The sequence below is a fragment of the Gobio gobio genome, assembly GCF_949357685.1.
Source record: "Gobio gobio genome assembly, chromosome: 1".
Classification (NCBI taxonomy): domain Eukaryota; kingdom Metazoa; phylum Chordata; class Actinopteri; order Cypriniformes; family Gobionidae; genus Gobio; species Gobio gobio.
The window spans coordinates 65,661,803-65,684,435 of record NC_137097.1 but is presented as its reverse complement, the minus strand read 5'-3'; the positions used below and the strand labels follow the sequence as shown (position 1 = coordinate 65,684,435).

General features: G+C 38.2%; 1 protein-coding gene across 1 annotated transcript in view; it reads right to left on the bottom strand.

Annotated features, from left to right (window-relative positions):
- Positions 1 to 321: 321 nt before the first annotated feature.
- Positions 322 to 22,633, bottom strand: part of dnaaf5 (dynein axonemal assembly factor 5) — a 29,623-nt gene continuing 7,311 nt past the window's right edge. The window contains exons 7-13 of the mRNA XM_079822970.1: positions 12,235 to 12,378; positions 10,991 to 11,159; positions 10,211 to 10,358; positions 6,452 to 6,602; positions 5,567 to 5,723; positions 3,708 to 3,899; positions 322 to 663 (exon numbers count right to left, since the gene is read on the bottom strand). Coding sequence (XP_079679096.1) covers positions 539 to 663; positions 3,708 to 3,899; positions 5,567 to 5,723; positions 6,452 to 6,602; positions 10,211 to 10,358; positions 10,991 to 11,159; positions 12,235 to 12,378 — 1,086 coding nt within the window. The 3' untranslated portion in view covers positions 322 to 538. The remainder of the gene's footprint in view (positions 664 to 3,707; positions 3,900 to 5,566; positions 5,724 to 6,451; positions 6,603 to 10,210; positions 10,359 to 10,990; positions 11,160 to 12,234; positions 12,379 to 22,633) is intronic.

Genomic DNA, 22,633 nt, shown 5'->3' with positions numbered 1-22,633 from the left:
ACATGGACATCTTGGATGACATGGGGGTGAGTAAATTATCAGCAAAAGTTTATTTAAAAGTGAACTAATCCTTTAAGTTGTTAAAATGTGTCAATAATATAGACAGAATGTCAAGTAGTAGAATAAGAATCAAGACATTCTTCTCCAGAAATGATTGTTTTTGACCAGCTAGCACTACAAACAAAATTGTACTTTTAGACCTAATGTGGTTTAACCACAATACTTCACTTTACTCCTGGTAACTACAATAATATCAGTTGTTTATGCATTAGCTCTTGACTTGTTGGCTTAAGAAGTACTCAACACATCTGCAAACACGAATGTGAAATAAAACGATAAGTTTAATAAACAAGTTTATGTAATAAATCAATAAAGATGTCAATATCAAATAGAAAGGCACATTTCAAACAATTACTTAACTTTGGTGAACAGAACTGAAGCTAAAAAAACAGGTTATCCATTCACAAATGTTGTGAATTTGCCTGTTTACATCTGCATAAAACACAGTGAAGAAACAGTACTGAGTGACAGGTGTCTGTTATAATGAGCGGATGTGCTGGAGGAGTTTATCGCAGTACTCAGGGCTGCGCTGTTTCTCTCTCACCGCCTCCGTCTGCTGCTGTAAGAGACCTCCATCCACTGCACTGGCCACTTTCAGAACCTCTGTGACAGGAAAAAAGACATGGAGATCTTTATATTTAGTTATTACATAAAATTGTATTCATTTGTAGGGGTTGCTCTCTCGCTCTCTCTCTCTCTCTCTCTCTCTCTCTCTCTCTCAAATGAGCTTTATTGGCACGACAAATTGTACATTGTATTGCAGAATTTTTTTTTTAGAAAAACAGGAAAAAAGTAGTCTATGTACTTTGAGTGGTGTGCATGTTTGCATGCGCGTATGTGTGTGTGTATAAGCTTTTGTGATCTAAATATATGTACAGTATATAATATATATATATATACAGTGAGGAAACACAGGAGGAGCTGGTCAATGACCTGAAAAGAGCTGGGACCACCGTTTCCAAGGTTACTGTTGGTAATACACTAAGACGTCATGGTTTGAAATCATGCATGGCACGGAAGGTTCCCCTGCTTAAACCAGCACATGTCTAGGCCCGTCTTAAGTTTGCCAATTACCATTTGCATGATCCAGAGGAGTCATGGGAGAAAGTCATGTGGTCAGATTAGACCAAAATAGAACTTTTTGGTCATAATTCCACTAAACGTGTTTGGAGGAAGAAGAATGATGAGTACCATCCCAAGAACACCATCCATGGACATCTGTCATCTGGACATCATGGACATCTGCTACTGTGAAGCATGGGGTGGTAGCATCATGCTTTGGGGATGTTTTTCTGCACATGGGACAGGGCGACTACACTGTATTAAGGAGAGGATGACCGGGGCTATGTATTGCGAGATTTTGGGGAACAACCTCCTTCCCTCAGTTAGAGCATTGAAGATGGGTCGAGGCTGGGTCTTCCAACATGACAATGACCCGAAGCACACAGCCAGGATAACCAAGGAGTGGCTCTGTAAGAAGCATATCAAGGTTCTGGCGTGGCCTAGCCAGTCTCCAGACCTAAACCCAATAGAGAATCTTTGGAGGGAGCTCAAACTCCGTGTTTCTCAGCAACAGGCCAGAAAGCTGACTGATCTAGAGAAGATCTGTGTGGAGGAGTGGGCCAAAATCCCTCCTGCAGTGCAAACCTGGTGAAAAACTACAGGAAACGTTTGACCTCTGTAATTGCAAACAAAGGCTACTGTACCAAATATTAACAGATTGATTGATTTTCTCAGGTGTTCAAATACTTAATTGCAGCTGTATCATACAAATAAATAGTTAAAAAATCATACATTATGATTTCTGGATTTTTTTTTTTGATTATGTCTCTCACAGTGGACATGCACCTACAATGACAATTTCAGACCCCTCCATGATTTCTAAGTGGGAGAACTTGCAAAAAAGCAGGGTGTTCAAATACTTATTTTCCTCACTGTATATATATATATATATATATATATATATATATATATATATATATATATACACACACACACACACACTGTATACACCTTTTTACAGTCTATGGTATACACACACAGTAAAGAAACGGTATCGAGTACAAGTTCAATCACAGATATATACACTACCATTCAAATGTTTGGGGTCCGTTTATTTATTTTTAATGTTTTTTAAAGTCTCTTATGCGCACCATGGCTGCATTTATTTGATCAAAACATATACAGTCTATATACAGTAAAACAGTAATATTTAAAATAACTGTTTTCTATTGTAAAAGGTAATTTATTCCTTTTATCAAAACTTGTATTCTCAGCATCATTACTCCAGTCTTCAGTGTCACATGATCCTTCAGAAATCATTCTCATATGATGATTTGATGCTCAAGAAACTTTTATTATTATTATCAATGTCGAAAACAGTTGTGCTGCTTCATATTTTGTGGAAACCATAATAAATGTTTCTCAGGATTATTTGAGGAATAGAAAATTAGAAAAGAAGTAATATGAAAAATGTTGTTACTGTCACTTTTAATCAATTAAATGCATCATTGCTGGAACAAGTATTAATATATATACACAGTGTAGAATTTAGTAAATTAATATTTTTTTGTAGTTTATGATAATGGCAGGTAAATAATGAAATTGTGATCATAATTATCTGGTCTGTTGTTGCGCACACACTCATTACGATAAATATTATTTTGCAGTGTAATTATGCGAAAGCTTCAATTGTTTCAGCTCACGATTTAGGAACAAAGGAGAGCCCATAAAGCTCATTTGTGTTCTTTCAGCAGTCGTGTCTTTGTTATGGGGATTTGGTTTTATCCTGATTTGTTTGGTCGGGGGATTTACTTTTATCCGCCGCTTTACACGTTTGTAAATGCAGCAGAAAACAAAGTTTTCTTTGTGCAAAGAAACGGGTGAATTTCCTCAGTAACTCAAGCACAGTGTGAGAGTGCTGTTATTATAAGCTTAACAAATGGAAAGTGGGATTATGGGATATGGCAAGTCTGGTGTTATAATGGACATTAATCACATCTGGGGTGTCTTTGAAATACAAGATGCGTTTAAGAGCAGAATGAAAAATAAAGAAAGACAAGAAGAGGAAATCAAGATCAGACGGTGTTTTCCACCAGGTCTGTGGTGCTGTGCGCATGATGCCAAATGTTATCATTAAATAAACCCCTTTTGTATAAAACAAATGCATTCAGGATCACACCGCCGCTATCAACCGGATGAACATCATGCCCTACTTACTACATGTACGTTTGCAACATCCTTTGTAGGTTCAAAGCTTAATTAGGGGCTATGAAGAGTTTCTGTACTGCATGTGCGTGTGCACTAGGACACATTGGCATAGGATTATGGGAAGGTGTTGACAGCCCATGACCCGGCTGGAGGCAGGCCAGTAGCAGAGGAGCGTGTGATGGATAGAGTGTAAAAATGCAGGATTAATGAGGCTCTTTGAAGTGAAGAACAGGGAGATCAGTGAAGTGGACCGTAGATGAGCGCAACGCCATTAACACAGGCCTGAATCACTTCCTTATGCAGCAGGAAGAGATTTATCTTACACCACAACAGTGTCGACACCCATGTAACTGTCATCGGTCACAATTCAAGTCAGAACGTCAGATGATTACAGCAGAAATGAAGAATCGCTGCCGTTTGTATCCCTGCACCCTTACCGAGGACTGAATCCTGGACTCTGGTGTCGGGGTCGTCCATGTAGAGCAGCAGCTGCTGGAACAGGAACTCCAGGTGTGGGCGGCACGAGTGAGTGTCATAGTTTTCCCCCAGAGATGAGAACCATGTGCTCAGAGACTTCAGCGCTTCGAGACGGACGTCTTCACTGCTGTCGTCCACACGCTTCAGCAGCTCTGAAACACAAACAGACACACGCATGAAAGCACTTACAACCTCACGGGCACATCGAAAAAATCATTCACGTGTGCAATAACAACAATTATTATACACGCTGATATGCTTTATTTAACCGGGATAGTCTTATGAAATCTGGCATCCATTTTACTAAACTAAAAAGCTAAACTAAATTAAACTTGAAATATAATATAATATTACAAATTATGGTAACACTTTACAATAAGGTTCGTTAGTTAACATGAGTTAACTACTTTAGTAAACATGAACTAATAATGAACTGCACTTATAAAGCATTTATCTATCTTTGTTAATGTTATTTCAACATTTACTAATGCATTATTAAAATCTTGCTAACATTAGTTAATGCACTGTGAACTAACATGAACAAACCATGAACAGCTGGATTTATATGAACTAACGTTAACAAAGATGAACTAATGCTGATCAGAGGTGTTGTTCATGGTTAGTTCATGTTAACTAATGCATTAACTAATGTTAACAAATACAACCTTATTGTAAAGTGTTACCCAAATTATAAATTAACTGACTTTTTATGGGCACTGTGTATTATTGTATATTCATAAATGTCTGGAAAATGTGTGCAAGACTCATAGTCATAGATATGCTTTATTTAACCAGGAACAGACAAAGACTATTTTAAAAGACTGAAAAATAATTAAAAAAAAAAAAATAAAAAATAAATAAATAATAATAATTAAATAAAAAATAGCTTAACTGACTTTTATGGGCACTGTCTACTATTATATATAAAATAAATGTCTGGAATATATGCTTTATTTACTTTATTATAACCAGGATAGTCTTATAACAAAGAAAGAGACATATTTTAAATGGCTATCCACCTGTCACTCAAAGTGGCCACGCCCTTAATTATGCAGAAATGTAAGGCTTTATATAATGTAAACCAATGAGTTATAAAAAAATTCACCCCCCTCACAGTTGTTATGAAGGGCAAAATTAGCCGTACAGACCAAAACCTGTAAACATGTTTTTATCTGCTGTAAAGTTGGCCATTTTAACATGGGGCTCAATGAGATTCTGCTCACTTCTGGAGCCTGTCCCTAGTGGCCAGTCGATGAATTACAGTTTAAGTCCCTTCCGTATTGGCTTCAAGAGAAACTGCGGGAGGTTGACGCTTGGTTTTTACACCATATATTGTAGAATTAAAACACTTTATACCCAAATGTCAAAACATTTACTCGAAATCAATGAACAGCACAAGTAAAGCCCCAGTCTTGCAGATCATAACTAAAAAAAGTTGTTTTAGGGTTTAGTTACCCTTTAACATTTTTTCAATCTACCATTTTCAATAATATTTTTTGAACAAAAATAATAACGGTGTTATTTCACCATTTACACAGTCAAATAAAAATACAGACCTATTTATTTTGATGCCTGAAAATACGGCTGCAAGCAATAGAATCCATTTCAATCCATTCAACATGTGACCTTTGACAGCTACAGTTTGACATCTAATCTACACCACCCATATGGTGGAAAGATGAATCTTCAATGCTGGAAAACTGAACAATCCAGATATTTAATAAACTGCACTTCTAGCCTTCACAGCCTCATTTTCATCTGTCATAGTAAATATGCAGCTTTCTCTCATTGTTTTACAGTATGTACGAGTTAAGTGTACCTGGATATATCTTGTTTAGTGAGTCAGTGCTGAGCTGTTGTGTTGTGAGTTTCAGCAGCGAGTGAAGAGATCTACAGGCCAGAAGGCGAGCAAGTTTAGAGTCTTCCTCCAGAGCAGAGATCAGCTGAGTACTGAGAGTGTCCTCCACCGATACAACCTGAAACACATTTATTACACATCAACATCACTCACACAAAATCAAACATATACCGTTCATATGTTTTTTTGAACCTTCTATTCATCAAAGAATCCTGAAGAAAGCCATCACGGTTTCACCAAAGATATTAATGGTTTTCAAAATTGATAATAATCAGAAATGTTTCTTGAGCAGTAAATCATCATGTGACACTGAAGACTGGAGTAATGATGCTGAAAATTCAGATCTGCCATTACAGAAATAAATTACATTTTACAATATATTAAAAAAGAAAACATTCTATTTTAAAATGGAATAATATTTCACAAAATTCATGTTTTGATTAAAAAAAGCAGCCTTGGTAAGCAAAAGAGACTTCTTTCAAAAACATAAAAAAATCTTGCCAATTCCAAACATGTACTTTAATATATTTTTCATCTAAAAAATTCAGCAGATATTAACTAACAGTTACAAAACATGAAATCAGATTTGATCCCATTCACTGCCTTAATAAATATATCGATTCTCATTATGCACAATTAATCAACTGAATAATCTTCATCAAAATATAATTCCCTCCACCTGCAAAATGATTTTTTGAAATGATTTAAATTGCATTTAAACATTTTTAATTATTTTATTCAGTTTTATGTCACATTACAAAACTTAAAAGCAAAATGTGGTTTCATGCTGTCTTAAAGTTTAATGGCTCTGCTGTAATGACAGAGTTGATGTGTGTATATTATTACTCGCTCTGCTGGAAAAGCCGCCCCGTGTAGGACAGCTAACAGGCAGCTGAGAGCAGCGGTCCTGACAGCCGCGGCAGACCGACCCGAACGCCACACCAGATTAGGCAACAACAAATCCTGGAGGACCATCTCCATGTATTCACTAAACTTCCTAGAGAGAGAAAACACATCATTAAGGCAAACTTCAGGATTTTTTTTTTTTTTTAAACGACAATAAATTAGTTGGGCTAATGACATTATTTGCAGTGTATTTACATTTTACAATGAAAATTTCCCTTTAAGTAAGTATTTCATAGTCTTGAGTAACTATGTTTCCATAAAGAAAAAAAAAGTAGAAAAATTAAGAAAAATTTAAATTGAGCAGAAGTACGTAGGAGCGCGGAGCCAGGCTAACCAAGATCCACATCAGTTCCAAAAATTGCCATAAAAACTTTGCATTTGTTCACAAAACTTTTGCGTTCCCCTGAGAAACTCTGCGTCCGCTTGCAAAACCTTTGCGTTCCCTGAGAAACTTTGCGTTCACTAGCAAAATTTTTCGACGCTTCATAGAGAAACTTTGCTTTCACTCGGAAACTTAATCTAACTTTTGCGTTCACTAGCAAAACCTTTGCGTTCCCTAGCAAAATTTTTGCGTTCACTAGCAAAAATTTTCAACGCTTCACAGAGAAACTTTGCTTTCACTCGGAAACTTAATCTAACTTTGCATTCGCTAGCAAAACTTTTGCGTTCGCTAGCAAAACCTTTGCATTCACTAGCAAAATTTTTCGACGCTTCATAGAGAAACTTTGCTTTCACTCGGAAACTTAATCTAACTTTGCGTTCGCTAGCAAAACCTTTGCGTTCGCTAGCAAAACCTTTGCGTTCCCTAGCAAAATTTTTCGACGCTTCACAGAGAAACTTTGCTTTCACTCAGAAACTTAATCTAACTTTTGCGTTCACTAGCAAAACCTTTGCGTTCCCTAGCAAAACCTTTGCGTTCACTAGCAAAACCTTTGCGTTCGCTAGCAAAACCTTTGCGGTCCCCTGAAAAACTCTGCGTCCGCTTGCAAAACCTTTGCGTTCCCCTGAGAAACTCTGCGTCCGCTAGCAAAACCTTTGCGTTCCCCTGAGAAACTCTGCGTTCGCTAGCAAAACCTTTGCGTTCCCCTGAGAAACTCTGCGTCCGCTAGCAAAACCTTTGCGTTCCCCTGAGAAACTCTGCGTCCGCTAGCAAAACCTTTGCGTTCCCCTGAGAAACTCTGCGTTCGCTAGCAAAACCTTTGCGTTCCCCTGAGAATCTCTGCGTCCGCTAGCAAAACCTTTGCGTTCCCCTGAGAAACTCTGCGTCCGCTAGCAAAACCTTTGCGTTCCCCTGAGAAACTCTGCGTCCGCTAGCAAAACCTTTGCGTTCCCCTGAGAAACTCTGCGTTCGCTAGCAAAACCTTTGCGTTCCCCTGAGAAACTCTGCGTTCGCTAGCAAAACCTTTGCGTTCCCCTGAGAAACTCTGCGTCCGCTTGCAAAACCTTTGCGTTCCCTGAGAAACTTTGCATTTGTTCACAAAACTTTTGCGTTCCCCTGAGAAACCCCTGAGCAAAACCTTTGCGTTCGCTAGCAAAACTTTTCAACGCTTCACAGAGAAACTTTGCTTTCACTCGGAAACTTAATCTAACTTTGCGTTCGCTAGCAAAACTTTTGCGTTCGCTAGCAAAACCTTTGCGTTCGCTAAAAAAATCTTTGCGTTCACTAGCAAAAATTTTCGACGCTTCACAGAGAAACTTTGCTTTCACTCGGAAACTTAATCTAACTTTTGCGTTCACTAGCAAAACCTTTGCGTTCACTAGAAAATTTTTCGACGCTTCATAGAGAAACTTTGCTTTCACTCGGAAACTTAATCTAACTTTGCGTTCGCTAGCAAAACCTTTACACTTCACAGATAAACTTTGCTTTCACTCGGAAACTTAATCTAACTTTGCGTTCGCTAGCAAAACCTTTGCGTTCGCTAGCAAAACCTTTGCGTTCCCTAGCAAAATCTTCGTGTTCACTAGCAAAAATGTTCGATGCTTCATAGAGAAACTTTGCTTTCACTCGGAAACTTAATCTAACTTTTGCGTTCACTAGCAAAACCTTTGCGTTCCCTAGCAAAACCTTTGCGTTCACTAGAAAATTTTTCAACGCTTCATAGAGAAACTTTGCTTTCACTCGGAAACTTAATCTAACTTTGCGTTCGCTAGCAAAACCTTTGCGTTCGCTAGCAAAATCTTCGCGTTCACTAGCAAAAATGTTCGATGCTTCATAGATAAACTTTGCTTTCACTCGGAAACTTAATCTAACTTTGCGTTCGCTAGCAAAACCTTTGCGTTCGCTAGCAAAACCTTTGCGTTCCCTAGCAAAATCTTCGTGTTCACTAGCAAAAATGTTCGATGCTTCATAGAGAAACTTTGCTTTCACTCGGAAACTTAATCTAACTTTTGCGTTCACTAGCAAAACCTTTGCGTTCCCTAGCAAAACCTTTGCGTTCACTAGAAAATTTTTCAACGCTTCATAGAGAAACTTTGCTTTCACTCGGAAACTTAATCTAACTTTGCGTTCGCTAGCAAAACCTTTGCGTTCGCTAGCAAAATCTTCGCGTTCACTAGCAAAAATGTTCGATGCTTCATAGAGAAACTTTGCTTTCACTCGGAAACTTAATCTAACTTTGCGTTCGCTAGCAAAACTTTTGCATTCGCTAGCAAAACCTTTACACTTCACAGATAAACTTTGCTTTCACTCGGAAACTTAATCTAACTTTGCGTTTGCTAGCAAAACCTTTGCGTTCGCTAGCAAAACCTTTGCGTTTTACAGAGAAACTTTGCATTCACTCTGAAACTTAATCTAACTTTGCGTTTTACAGAGAAACTTTGCTTTCACTCTGAAACTTAATCTAACTTTGCGTTCGCTAGCAATACCTTTGCGTTCGCTAGCAAAACCTTTACGCTTCACAGAGAAACTTTGCTTTCACTCTGAAACTTAATCTAACTTTGCGTTAGCTAGCAAAACCTTTGTGTTAGCTAACAAAACCTTTGCGTTCGCAAGCAAAACCTTTGCGTTCGCTAGCAAAACCTTTGCGTTCGCTAGCAAAACCTTTGCGCTTCACAGAGAAACTTTGCTTTCACTCTGAAACTTAATCTAACTCTGCGTTCGCTAGCAAAAGTTAAATTTGCTACTTTGAATGGAAACTTAGATAATGGTAAAAATTATTCATGAATGAGGCCAATAATAACAATAGTTATCTTTATTTATAAACAATAGAAGTCTAAGATATGTCTTCATTTAGATGTGTGTGTGATGTCTTACCTTTCACTCTCCTCTTATTTCACTTTGCAAATCAAAGACCCACATGCAACGAAGGAATTTGAGGTGAACGCCACATGAAAAGAGGGGATTTTGCTACATATCTGAAGGGGACTATCCTGATGTGTCACTATATTGGTGTAATTATGAAGGGATGCCTTTGAAATGCATAGCATTTAGATCCTTATCAGGCATCACAAAAGATCTCCATTCTAAGAGCTTCTTAAAATGCATAAATCACTGTAACGACGCATGTTTAAGCATATATTTAAGCAGCGGTGGGCAAGAGCTCAGCTGTGTAGCAGTTAACCATTGCGGTTATCTCCCATGTTTCAATGCTATCGGGTGTGACAGTTTGAATATTTCATCAAGAGCATTATCATATTCTCTTATGATGCAGAACACACAATCTGTGGTTGTGTGATCAGATGTGACTGATATAAACTGACCCCTGTGAGTCCAGTGTGTTGCTGGCGTCCAGCAGGAGTTTGGACAGCATGGTGAAGATGTGAAGTCTCATCTCAGGGTCTCGACTGGGTTCAACGCAACTCTTCAACAGGGGCAAGAGGGTTGGAAGAAACTCGCCCACCACTGGACCTAAAAGAAAACACAGATGAGAAGACAAATATTGGTATTTTATTGTATTTATTAATATTTTTTTCAATATTATGATACATTACATTTTGGAGAATATTGACTATTCAAATGGTTTTTATTATATATTATATAGGTATTTATGTACAATTCAATAGTAAAATTGTATTCAGCGAGATGAATGAAATTGATTAAAATGGTTTATTTTAAACTGTTCTTTTAACATTTCTTGAGCAGCAAATGAGCATATCAGAATGATTTCTGAAGGATCATGTGACACTAAAAACTGGAGTGATGATGCTAAAAACTCAGCTTTGACATCACTATATATTCAAATAGAAAACATGTCAGCTGTGTGGACACTAGCTCTAGATGTTTGTACAACGAAAGCTATTTGAATGTTGACTATTAAATAAGTTTGGTTATAATTTATTATTAATTCCTTTTTAGTTTCGTGTTTCGGCCAAATCCTGAATTTTTGGCCCAAATTTTTCATTTTGGTGTATCCCTACAAATAATAAATCAAGTATTGAATAAGTAAGTGAAGAATGTGACTGCTCACTCTGAGGAAAGTTTTAGATTGTGTGCGTCTAAACAGAAAATGTTGCCCAGCTGCGAATGAAACACACACTCACCTGACTGCATGGCGATGATCTCCAGCTGTGTTTTCTGAATGGAGTAACTGGTCCAGGTGTGATGCGAGTCAGACAGCCACTGCAGCAGATCTGCCATGTGCTGTCGGTACAACTCACACGCTCCACTGAGACCCTGTGCCTCACACAAACTCCTCAATGATTCTTCTGCCTGAGAAAGACAGAGAATAATCTTCACCTATTTAATCTACTGTCCATCCATCTACTACTGTGAACTAAAATGTACTGTAAATAGTATTGCATAGTCTGCATATAAAGTGACCAATGTTCATGTTTTTAAAGGCACAATCTGTAAGCTTTCGCCGCAAGAGGTCGCATTTTCAAAACAATACGATTGGGAGATGTCGTTTTCACCATCCAGATATATATATGGAATCCACAAATCATGTTCACGGATGAGGTAATGTATTACCTGTACGTTTGATCACAATATTTTATGTCATCGTTAATGCTGTGCAGTTTTAAGTGTTTAAAACAATCGAATCGCGAGAATCGCGATCCATGATGACTGAACGACACAACAGCCGCATGCTTCCGCGTTTGTCCGTGTGTTGCCATGGTTTCTACAAGCGGAAACTGCAATATTACATAATTTATAGGCGACTATGACAAGGGACAAGCCATAATTCAAAATAGGATTTTTTTGGATAATGTAAGTACACAACTGCATGAAATATATCACACTGTGCAAGGGTTTTTTGGATATTTTATTACAAAAATCTTACATATTGTTACATATTTAATGTCACCATAATATCAAAATTTATAATTCTCTTTTTATCGAATAGTGCAGTATTGCAGCATTTATTATAAAAGATCTATACGTGCACATCATCATTGACTTTTCTCTGATCATGAGTTTACTGGCATGAGTGCGGGACAACCGGTCACTCACATGAGATCCACCAATAGTAAACCACAAACATCCAACCAGCCAATCAATCCCCATGGACAAAATCAAGTCTACATTCATTCTTGTTTGAGAAGCTGTTTCACTCGGATATACGTCACAATAGGGAACAAAAAAACTATTTCAACTTCTGTTTCATGCCGACTTTAACAGAATGTTTAGGGGCAGAAACTTTGGACATGCAAGAAGATTTTGTAAATGGGTAGGCAGATTTCTTGAGACCTTGCAGTATGTACAATGTGATGACTTTTATCAGTCATGTCTAATGTTTTCAGCTGAATTAGTGTATGGGAAATGCCGTATGTGTGGGTTTTACCTTGTTGTGCTGTTGCTGCTGTGAGGCGAGACTCTGAACTGACACCAGAGCCTTCAGCAGCTGCAGACTGATGACATCACAGTCCACCTGACACACACACAGCACAGCATCCACACACACCAACAACTGATCCAGATACAGCGCCTGAGAGACACACACAAAAAAAGAAATTTACATATGCACTTTTCATTACTTTTGTTTAATGTTTATTATGTCATTCATTACTTTTTGTTTGACTTGCGGTTTAATTTCTAATTTTACTCCGGACTATTTAATTTAATTTCATCTAATTTAATTGAATTATAGTTGCTATATTTGTTGCTCATTTGACCTATTTTGTACTTTGACAAATGAACCATTTTTGTCATGCCAATAAAGGACACTAAAACACATCTAAACTCTCTGACCTCGTATAGCAGTCCAAAACACACAATGAGCTTTTCTTTCCATCAGCCTCTGTTATTTTCCTACCCCACAGGATTTTATCCACCCTCAAAACCTCGATGTCTCTCTTTCCGTGCAGTGATCACATGTCTAGACAAAGTGTCACATTCACAGCAACAAGAGGATCATGAAACTATTTCCTCCAATCAGCGGTTCTGTCATTAACAGGGGCAGGATGATTAACCTGCAGGTGTTTTCACTGGCCTACAGGAAGTATGTGTGTGTGTGTGTGTGTGTTGGGGGGTGGGGACAGTTTTACTACTAATTTTAGAAGGCTCTTTTTATTTATGTTAAGGACAAGAATATGACTTATGCATGTACTGTACTTATGCATGTGAAATAAAATAAAATAATGAGGTAGACAGGGTTATGCGCATGTAAATAAAATAAAATACCATAAAATTAAGTAGACAGGTTTATGTACAGTTCTGCAAAGATAAAATAAAATATTATGAGCTAGAAAGGTAGACTGACAAGCCAGACCCACATCAAGATGTTGGGTCTGGGAACTCCCCATTGGCAGGGCTCAATCCGAGGGGCGGGATAAACGGTTGTCTTTCAAATCCCCTCTGCACACAATAGGATAGCGCTACAACCAACCAGAGCAACGAAGAAGGTGAAGCGGAGCTAGTTGATAGATTAAATTTTCGCCGTATCAGGTCGGCAAAACTCAACACATCTTCCTTTCTTAAGAATGACTTCAGTGCCGTTCTTTGCTCTTTTCTCAAAGAAAAGCTTAACTCCAAGTCTTCCAGAGTCACGGCCAAAGCCGATTCGAAAGGCCGCTGTTCGCCAGCTTCTTTGTTTACAAGTAGCACGCGGAACCGCCACAACTCTGCCGTCATTATATTAAGCCGCCCATCGACACTATACGCGACGTGATTGGCCAGACCAGAGTTTGGTTTTTCCAGCTCGCAAGCCAACGGAGAGTTGCGAGACGCCCTGGCTGCAAATTAGATTTGCTGCCTCTAGGGTGTGTCTAGATTTCTAGGCTAATAGAAAGGGTTATGTACAGGTAAGGGTTAGACGGATGGAAGACGGCAGAAAGGGTTAAATAAATAAATTAAATATTATTTAAGGTCCCATGGCATGAAATTTCATTTTATGAAGTTTTTTTACATTAATATGAGTTCCTCTATAGCCTGTATGGTCCCCAAGTGGCTAGCAATTGTGATAGGTGTAAACCGAGTTCTGGGTGTCCTGCTCTGCCTTTGAGAAAATAAGAGCTCAGACGAGCCGATCTGGAATCTTCCCTGTATGTCGTCATACGAGAAAAGGTTACCTCCCCTTCCTCTGCTTTGCCCGCCCAGAGAATTTGGATAAAATGGATTCCGTTTATCAGTCGCAATGTCAGCACAGGCTTTACAAACAGACTTTACGATATGGATTCGAGAGCACCCTCACAAACACTGAGCAACAGTTTTCATTAATGCCTGATCTGTGATCAGTGATTTCTGATGTGTAGCTAAATATACAGGAAACATTATAAAATAATAAAAACAATCCATGCCATGGGACCTTTAAATAGAAAGGGTTATGCACAGGTAAAACAAATTATAATTGTATTATTTAAAATTATTATTAATTATTTATAATAATATTATGAGGTAGAAAGGGTTATGTACAGAAATAATAATAATAAAAAATATATATATAAAAAAAAATAAAAATAATAATAATATTAAGGGTTATGCACAGGTAAAAAAAAAAGAGGTAGGGTTACGTAAAAAGATAGAATAAAATATTATGAGGTAGAAAGGGTTATGTACAGATATAAATAAATAAATACATAAATAAAATAGCAGACGGCATATAGGGTTATGCACAAGTAAAATAAAATAAATAAATGAAATATTAAATAGAAAGGGTTATGCACAGGTAAAACAAATAAAAAAAATATTATTAATTATCTATAATAATATTATGGAGGTAGAAAGGGTTATGTACATAAACAAATAAATAAACAAACAAACAAACAAACAAATAAATAAATAAATAAAATTAAGGGTTATGCACAGGTAAAAAGAAAGAGGTAGGGTTACGTAAAAGATTAAATAAAATATTACGAGGTAGAAAGGGATATGTACAGGTATAAATTAATAAATACTTAAATAAATAAAATGGCAGACGGCATATAGGGTTATGCACAAGTAAAATAAAACAAATAAATAAATAAAATATTATTAAGTAGACAGGGTTATGCACAGGTAAAATAAATAAATAAAATAATAAAATAAAATGGCAGATGGCAGACAGGGTTATAGACAGGTAAAATAAATAAATAAATGAAATGATAAAGTAGACACTTATGCACAAACATATTTTAAAACTAATAAAAATAATATTTTTACTAGGTACTGTCAGTTGATGGTGTGGAGTTTTGAAATATATAAAAACTTTATGATTGATGTCTTTGCAGATAAACCTATCATAGATCAAATGAATCTACTTTTTCCATTATGTAATGTAATGATAGACTTTATTTTAAAGATGTCACTTTACGGGCAGATTTCCAGTTCAAACTAACACTCGTGAAACAGAAGCATGTTCTTTAGTTCACGCCTAGGGCTGTCAGAGGAGTGATCGACAGGTCTGACAACTGTTTTAAACCGATCGTCCTAACCAGCACATTCATGGCCGTCTGGCTTTTCCTGTCCATAAATATGGCCCTGTCTCCACAACGGCCCCTCAGCAGAAGCATGTCTCGTCCCACCCTGTCTCCAGCTCGTCCAGCTTTTCAGGACAGAGGTGAGCAGGCCACAGCTGTCAGCTATGACGAGAGCAGGCAGGTATGCATAACATGCAAATTCTCCATTACAGATCTGAAATTTTATGTTGACCTCCCTTGGTTTAGACAGCTGAGATTTACATTCCCGCATGTAGTCCCATAGCAACACGGAACACAAAACACAGAGAGAGCTGGTGCTTCTGTTTTCCATGTCCTACGGGCATCGCAAATCCAATTCATAACACATTACACAAGTGCACATCTTCTGTTAAAAGACCCACAACGTCTAACACATCCTCAAAAGAGGACTGCAGGCGTATTATTTCCTTGCCCTGTTCCTACACTGTACTTTTTCCCGATGATTTTGGAAAACAGACAGACAGTCGAAAGTGTTCTGACAACAACTACATCAAAGAGCGCGCCGACTTCAAAGCTGCAGTGTACAGGAAAGATCAGAGCGTCTGCCGCTGTTCACTCAACAGTGGGTTTCACTGCTACTACACAGACTGTGGCTCGTGTCATGAAAAACAGGATTCTTCTTGCTCTTTCGAAAATAAAGAGTTTGACGTTCATTATTTATTGTAGACATGCTCTAAAATTCACTCAACGCAAAACTCCCCAGTTGTGACATGTCCAGTAAACAAATACGTGTATACTTTAGTATTTAAAGGGATAGGTCACCCAAAAATTAAAATACCCTACTTCCTAGGTGACTATCAACAACTATATGACTATCTTCTTTCAGACGAGTAGAATCGGAGTTATATTTAAAAAATGTCCTGCCTAATCCAAGCTTTATAATGGCAGTGAATGGCAGCCCAAAATTTGAAGCCCAAAAAAATGTATCCATCCATCATAAATGTACTCCACACGGCTCCGGGGGGTTAATAAAAGCCTTCTGAAGCGAATCGATGGACTGACCGGCTTCCGTATTCAACTTACGGAAAAAGCGTAACTACGTCGGACAATTGGCGTAAGCGTTTTGAACTGCAAGAGGCGTTACGTTTCTACACTTTCCGATTGTATTGGCCTGAACAGTGTTAATTTCGTTGACGAATAATTTTCGTCAACTACCTTTTTTCACTGACGAAAACGAGACGATAACTAAATAAAAACTAGTGTTGGATGACAAAAACTATGACGAAAATCTACTGTCATTTTCGTCAACAAATAAAAACGAACGGAAATGTTAGGGAGGGACGATTAGGGAAGAGATCCAGTCAGAACTAATATATCCTGTGTAACCGATGCGCACATTTGATCTGAACGTGCTGATCTAACGGCTGGAAAACACGGCGCTGTTGCGCTTCTCCAGGCTCACGCATCCCCAATCCAGCGACCCAGAGCGGCTCACAATCAATGAATAACACACATTTACGCCAGGCAAGTGTTTATGAACTAATGCTGATGAATAATGACAATATTTACTTTACGATGTTTATATAGTCATATGTTTTAGACGGTTGTAACAATGCATATTTTATCTCATCTGAACTTGAATGAGCAGCTGCAACTGCAACAGAGGCGCAAACATTTCAAAATAAGAGTCCCGGTGTATTTTGAGCTTGTTTATCATTAAAAGTCATGCATTATATATTCGTTTTTGGCATTATATACGCATTATATATTTAATTTAATTCCCATTTAATTCATAGTCAGGAGGAAAGACCAGTATTTGACACATATTCAATGAAGTATCAGGGTTATAATGGCTAACTAAAACCATTTAACAAAACTTCATTACTTGAAATTAAATAAATGTTAACTGAAATTAAAAAAATAAATAAACAAACTCATTTGAAGCTTTAGCTTAACCTGATATGGCCTACTGACTAAAACAGAAATACAAAAAAGTGAATTGAGCTTTCGTGTATTTTTAATGTCAAAAACAAAATGATGTCAAAATGTCAGTTAAAGTGACCGTCGGTTATGTAATGCAATTGAACTAAACTCAATAGATTTTAGGACACTAAATCTACTGTAGATTTAGACTAAAACTAGACTAAAACTAAAAACAATTCAGGTGACTAAAATATGACTAAAACGAAATGATATTTTAGTCAAAAGACTATGACTAAAACTAAATCAAAATTTGCTGTCAAAATTAACACTGTGCCTGAAACATAGACTGTAAAAAAATATGGACGTAGTGTCCGTGGCGTCACCCATAGGATTCTGAAGAGCAGTTTTGAAGTGTAAAGTAGGGACGAGCTGGCCGTTGCCGTCTTGGCTCCAGAATAACAGAAAATGGGCAAAGAGGCGGGACGTGGGCGGAGCTGAGGTGACGTGTCCACCTGTCACTCAAAGTGGGCACGCCCTTAACTATGCAGGACTTTAAGGCTTTATATAATGTAAACGAATGAGTTATAAAAAATTCACCCCCCTCACAGTCGTAATGAAGGGCAAAATTAGCCGTATAGACCAAAAACACAATTTGTACCAGACTGTAAACATGTTTTTTTCTGCTGTAAAGTTGGGTATTTTAACATGGGGCTCAATGAGATTCTGCTCACTTCTGGAGCCTGCCCCTAGCGGCCAATCGATGAATTGCAGTTTAAGTCACTTCCGTATTGGCTTCAAGAGAAACTGCGGGAGGTTGCCGCTTGGTCTGAAAGAAGAATGTCATATACACCTAGGGTGACTTTAGGGTGAGTACATTTTTTCCTATCCCTTTAAGGAGAAGGTTTGTTCACACTAGGCATGTTTGGTATGATTAAAACAAACCCTGGTGCGATTTATCTGTTAGTGCGGTTCATTTGATTAAAGGTGCACAGTGTAATATTTAGGAGGAATCTATTGACAGAAATGCAATAATATATAATGAACAGTTATGTTTTTATCACCTTAGAATGAGCCATTTCGATCTACACAAACCGCGGGTCTCCTTACAGTTAAGTCGCAATTTTGCGCAGTCATGTTTCTACAGTAGCCCTAAACGGACAAACTTCTCTACAGAGCGCTAGCTACTCTCTGCTGTCTCAGACGATGACATCTTTGTCCTGTGTTGGTCCACGTAGCTTCTCTATGTGTTTCAAAAGAGAGGGGTGAGCGGTGGACGGTTGCTAAAATGTACACACGGAACCTTTAAGTGTGAACGCTGCCATCTGAACCCTAGTGTGCACCAAACAAACAAACAAAACATCTTTTCAGGCATCTCTGGCCACTTCCAAACAAACTCTGGTGTGGCTCGAATGGAATATAAACGCAAAACGGATCAAAAACAGGACATGATGTCACAAGATGCGACCCTACAAAAGACGAACGTGTGTGACGGAGGGATTCCTGTCGTTGTTTTGACTCCTTCACACATTTTATAAGCTCTTCACGAGTTGTCAGCTGGTCAAAATACCACTACGCACATACAACGAGCGCATTTAGCCAAGCACACAGCATTGTTTTGGATGTTCGGTAAGTTCTGTTGCGAAGCTGACCAATAAAAGCTGACCAATCAGGTTGTAAAGATATCCTTATGCCTTTAGGTTTGGTATCTTTAGGTTCGGTGTTAAAATGCCAATGAAAGTGAGTTTCGCATCAGCAGCAACCATATCGGAGTCTCAACTTCCTGTTTTTGGTTCGTTTACATGTCTTTGGTCCGTGTTGCGCTCATACATCATTCGAACCGCACCAGAGTTCGTTTGGAAGCGGACCGAGACCCATCTTTTCAACGGTCTCAGGCGGGGGCCGCTTCCAAACGGTTCAGATGGCAGCGCTCACTTATTCAAATGAACCGCACTAACAGAGCAATCGCACCAGGGTTCGTTTTAATCGAACCAAACATGCCAAGTGTGTACAAACCCTTAATATTCAGTAATATTATTGATTTGAAGGCACTGTCTGACACTATTGGATGAGAATAAAACTTGAGAACTTTAGTTGAATCAACTTTGTTTATGATAATTAACAAATGTTGCAACATCAACAATGTTACTGAACTGAATCAACATTGAACTGATTTGAGCTGAATAGCGACACTTTTGGCTTCTGTAGAGCTGTTTATAACTGAACTCATTTCAAAATGAATGAACTTTACTCAGTTATTGAACTGAACACTGAACAGACTTGAGCCCTCATGGCGTCCTCACAATTGGTCTTTAGCATGTTGATAAGCTAAGGAAGAGACACTGTAAATTGTCAAAGATTGGAAAAAGATAAAGTGTGAAATAGTACATTTTTAATGAGATCACACTACATTTGATTAACTATTTTCAGCATTGAATTAAATATAATTTTACACTACCGTTCAAAATATTGGGGTCTGTAAGATTTTTTTGGTTTTTGAAAAAAGTCTCACTAAGTTATGCTCACCAAGGCTGCATTTATTAGATCAAAAATACAGTAAAAACAGCAATATTGTGAAATATTATTACAATTTAAAATAGCCATTTTCTGTTTGAATATATTTGTAATGTAATTTATTCCTGTGATGCAAAGCTGAATTTTCAGCATCATTTCTTCAGTGTCACATGATCCTTCAGAAATAATTTGCTGCTCAAGAAACATTTCTCATTACTATCAAGTTGTTCTGCTTAAAGGGGTGGTAAAACACATTCTTTTGAAGGCTTGATTGTGTTTGTGGGGTGCACTGTAACATGTGTTCATGCTTCGTTTTAAAAAAAATTGCCTTATTTGTCATATATTTGACCTTTATTCTACACTGCTTTGTCCCTCCTTGTAAAACGGTCTGATGCTTTCCGGGTTGTATGAAGCCAGTCCCTCAAAAATACGCAGTGGGCTCTGATTGGTTAGCTGGCCCAGTGTGTTGTGATTCGCTAACCGCAGTGTACGTTTGTCGGAAACGTCACGCCCCTTACCGGAGGCTGTGCTTTGGTCATAGAAACAACGGCGTCAATAAAACCATATGAGCCCGAATCAGATCAGTGAAGATGATCGAGCAGAACCTGTTCAGTCCTCAAGAGTAAAGACTGCGGATCTATAGTGATCGCTACTGAATGGCACTTTAACTTTTGTATTTTTAGAACGATTATAGCCAAATATCTGTCGCAAGAACTAACCCAAAACGAACACTAAGCACTGGCTTTAACTAGTAAGTTAGCCAAATCACACACAGAACCATGTTTAGCATGCCTGTAGATAAACAATACATAAAAGCTCTAATCAAAGAATCATTTACACTAATGCCAGGTTCGCTGTTGAGATTTTAACGTTAGTGTTTGTAACGATAGGTGTTCGTCGGATAACGTTAAGTATGAATGAGCATTTAACAGACTGGTTTGCAGAACAGCGCTGTCATCTGTTTACTTCCTTGCTACAACCTATTACAGGAAAACACATCGATGAAAAATAAATCAGACTTACAGGTTGTGGCCCGTAAACAGCTTCTGTTTGTAAATCCAGCTTTCAGGACAAGCCGCTGTGCATATCCTGTATTGAACTCGCGAAGTTTGTGGAAGTTTGTGTTGTCCTCCGTGAAATGTGCAGCGCGCGCGTCGTGCATCCACGCACCGGCAGTGTTTTTTTCACGCAGCTGACGTTGTGCAAATCTGGCATTGAAATCGCGAAGACGGTGGATGTTTTCCTCTGTTAGATGTGCTTAGATGTTAGATCTCCTCTGCAGGGAGCCCTGCGCGCGCCTGATTCCCCGCTGACTCAAACACACGTGCATATAACATGCTGTATGTTAAACGCTCTGCAACGCACCCCCATCCCAAGGAAGGCTGAACAGAGCAAGTACCCCAGACCTGCAATCCGGATGAAAATAACAGCGTTTCCTCTGCATCGCGGCAACAACACTCCAGCCTACTAACCACAACAGCGCCGCGATACAAAATGGCCTCACCCCCCCTTATTTAATATTCTCGGAGGAGGGGTTTATGTAAATATTGAGCCTGTTGATGTCACCAACCCTGGAGGAATGTGTGTAGTCGCCTACTGGCCGTTTGCTGTAGTCCTTAGAAATGGATTTCTTTAAAGGCAAATATCTCCCTTTGCTTTAAACTTTGAACGTTGTAACTTTGCAGATGTTGTTTATGCTCAAGCAGCAACATTACACGCTAGCTAAAGTTAGAATAGTGAAATCGTGGTTTACCACCCCTTTAATATTTTTATGGAAACCTTGGATTCTTTGATATTTGAAATATAAATATTTTGTAACATTATAAATGTCTTTACTGTCACTTTTAATCAATTTAATGCATCCTTGCTGAATAAAGGTATCAATTTCCTTTTTGAAAAATAAATAAATAAATACATTTGAGTGATCCCAAACTTTTTCATCTTTATAGTCAACATTTACCTCATCTGTCATCTTAGATGAATCAGAGTTCATTACAATACTTTCTGGGATTGCATTCCCCATGAAGGATACATCCAGTTCTGCATTAGATTAGCCTAACTGATGCTTCTTAAAAGGCAACATAATTATGCTATGATGCCTTAAAAAGCTGTCTAGGTTGGCAGCTCACTAGAATTCGGAACAGAGCTACTGTAATTTTGTAAATACATTTTCAGTCAGTCAAAGTCTAACATTCATTCTCTCTCTCTCGATTTCCAGGCAGTGATTTTATTAGCTACTGTGGTATTAAAAACAGGATAATTTGCCATTTCCTTCCCTAAATCTGGCGAAAACCACTGTCTCGCCTCCCTTTTTTTGTCTCAATACTCTCTATGGGACAGTCAGAGGTCCTGCAACATCTGTGATGTGACCATGTCTTTACTGTGTGTCACCATCTCCCAGCCAATGCTGTTGAGGCCACATTGTTTCAAGGAGGGAAAACTTTGTGAGATTCTGGCACGAATTCTGAGATGAAACATAGACAGCCGGACCAAAGTATGCCAGATTATGGTGGACACAGGAGGGGGTCAGGGCAAAATTAGTCATTTTTCTTTTAGTGCTTTTAATTACACTACAGAGGGAATTTCTGCAAAGCCCTCTCAGGGGTGGTGACTTGGCACCGAAGAGAGTAAAATAAAAAAATAGAGCGTTATTTTAGATATCAAAGCAAGCCGAATGTGGGTTGAGAGGAAACCAGGGCCAGACTCTCGGGTCTGGGTGGGATTTTTCCACTCGGTCTGACAGAGATATGTTCTAACACATCTGCAAGATAAATATGTGTGTGTGTGGGTTTGAGGGGGCCGGAAATGTGTAATAAAAAGACATTCTTTAGAAAAACTACATTTGAAACGCTTCAGTCTAAAATAAAACGAGCGAAAAATTGTGTGTGACATGATTTTGTAAAACTGCTGCCATGAAAAGGTTAGCACATACAC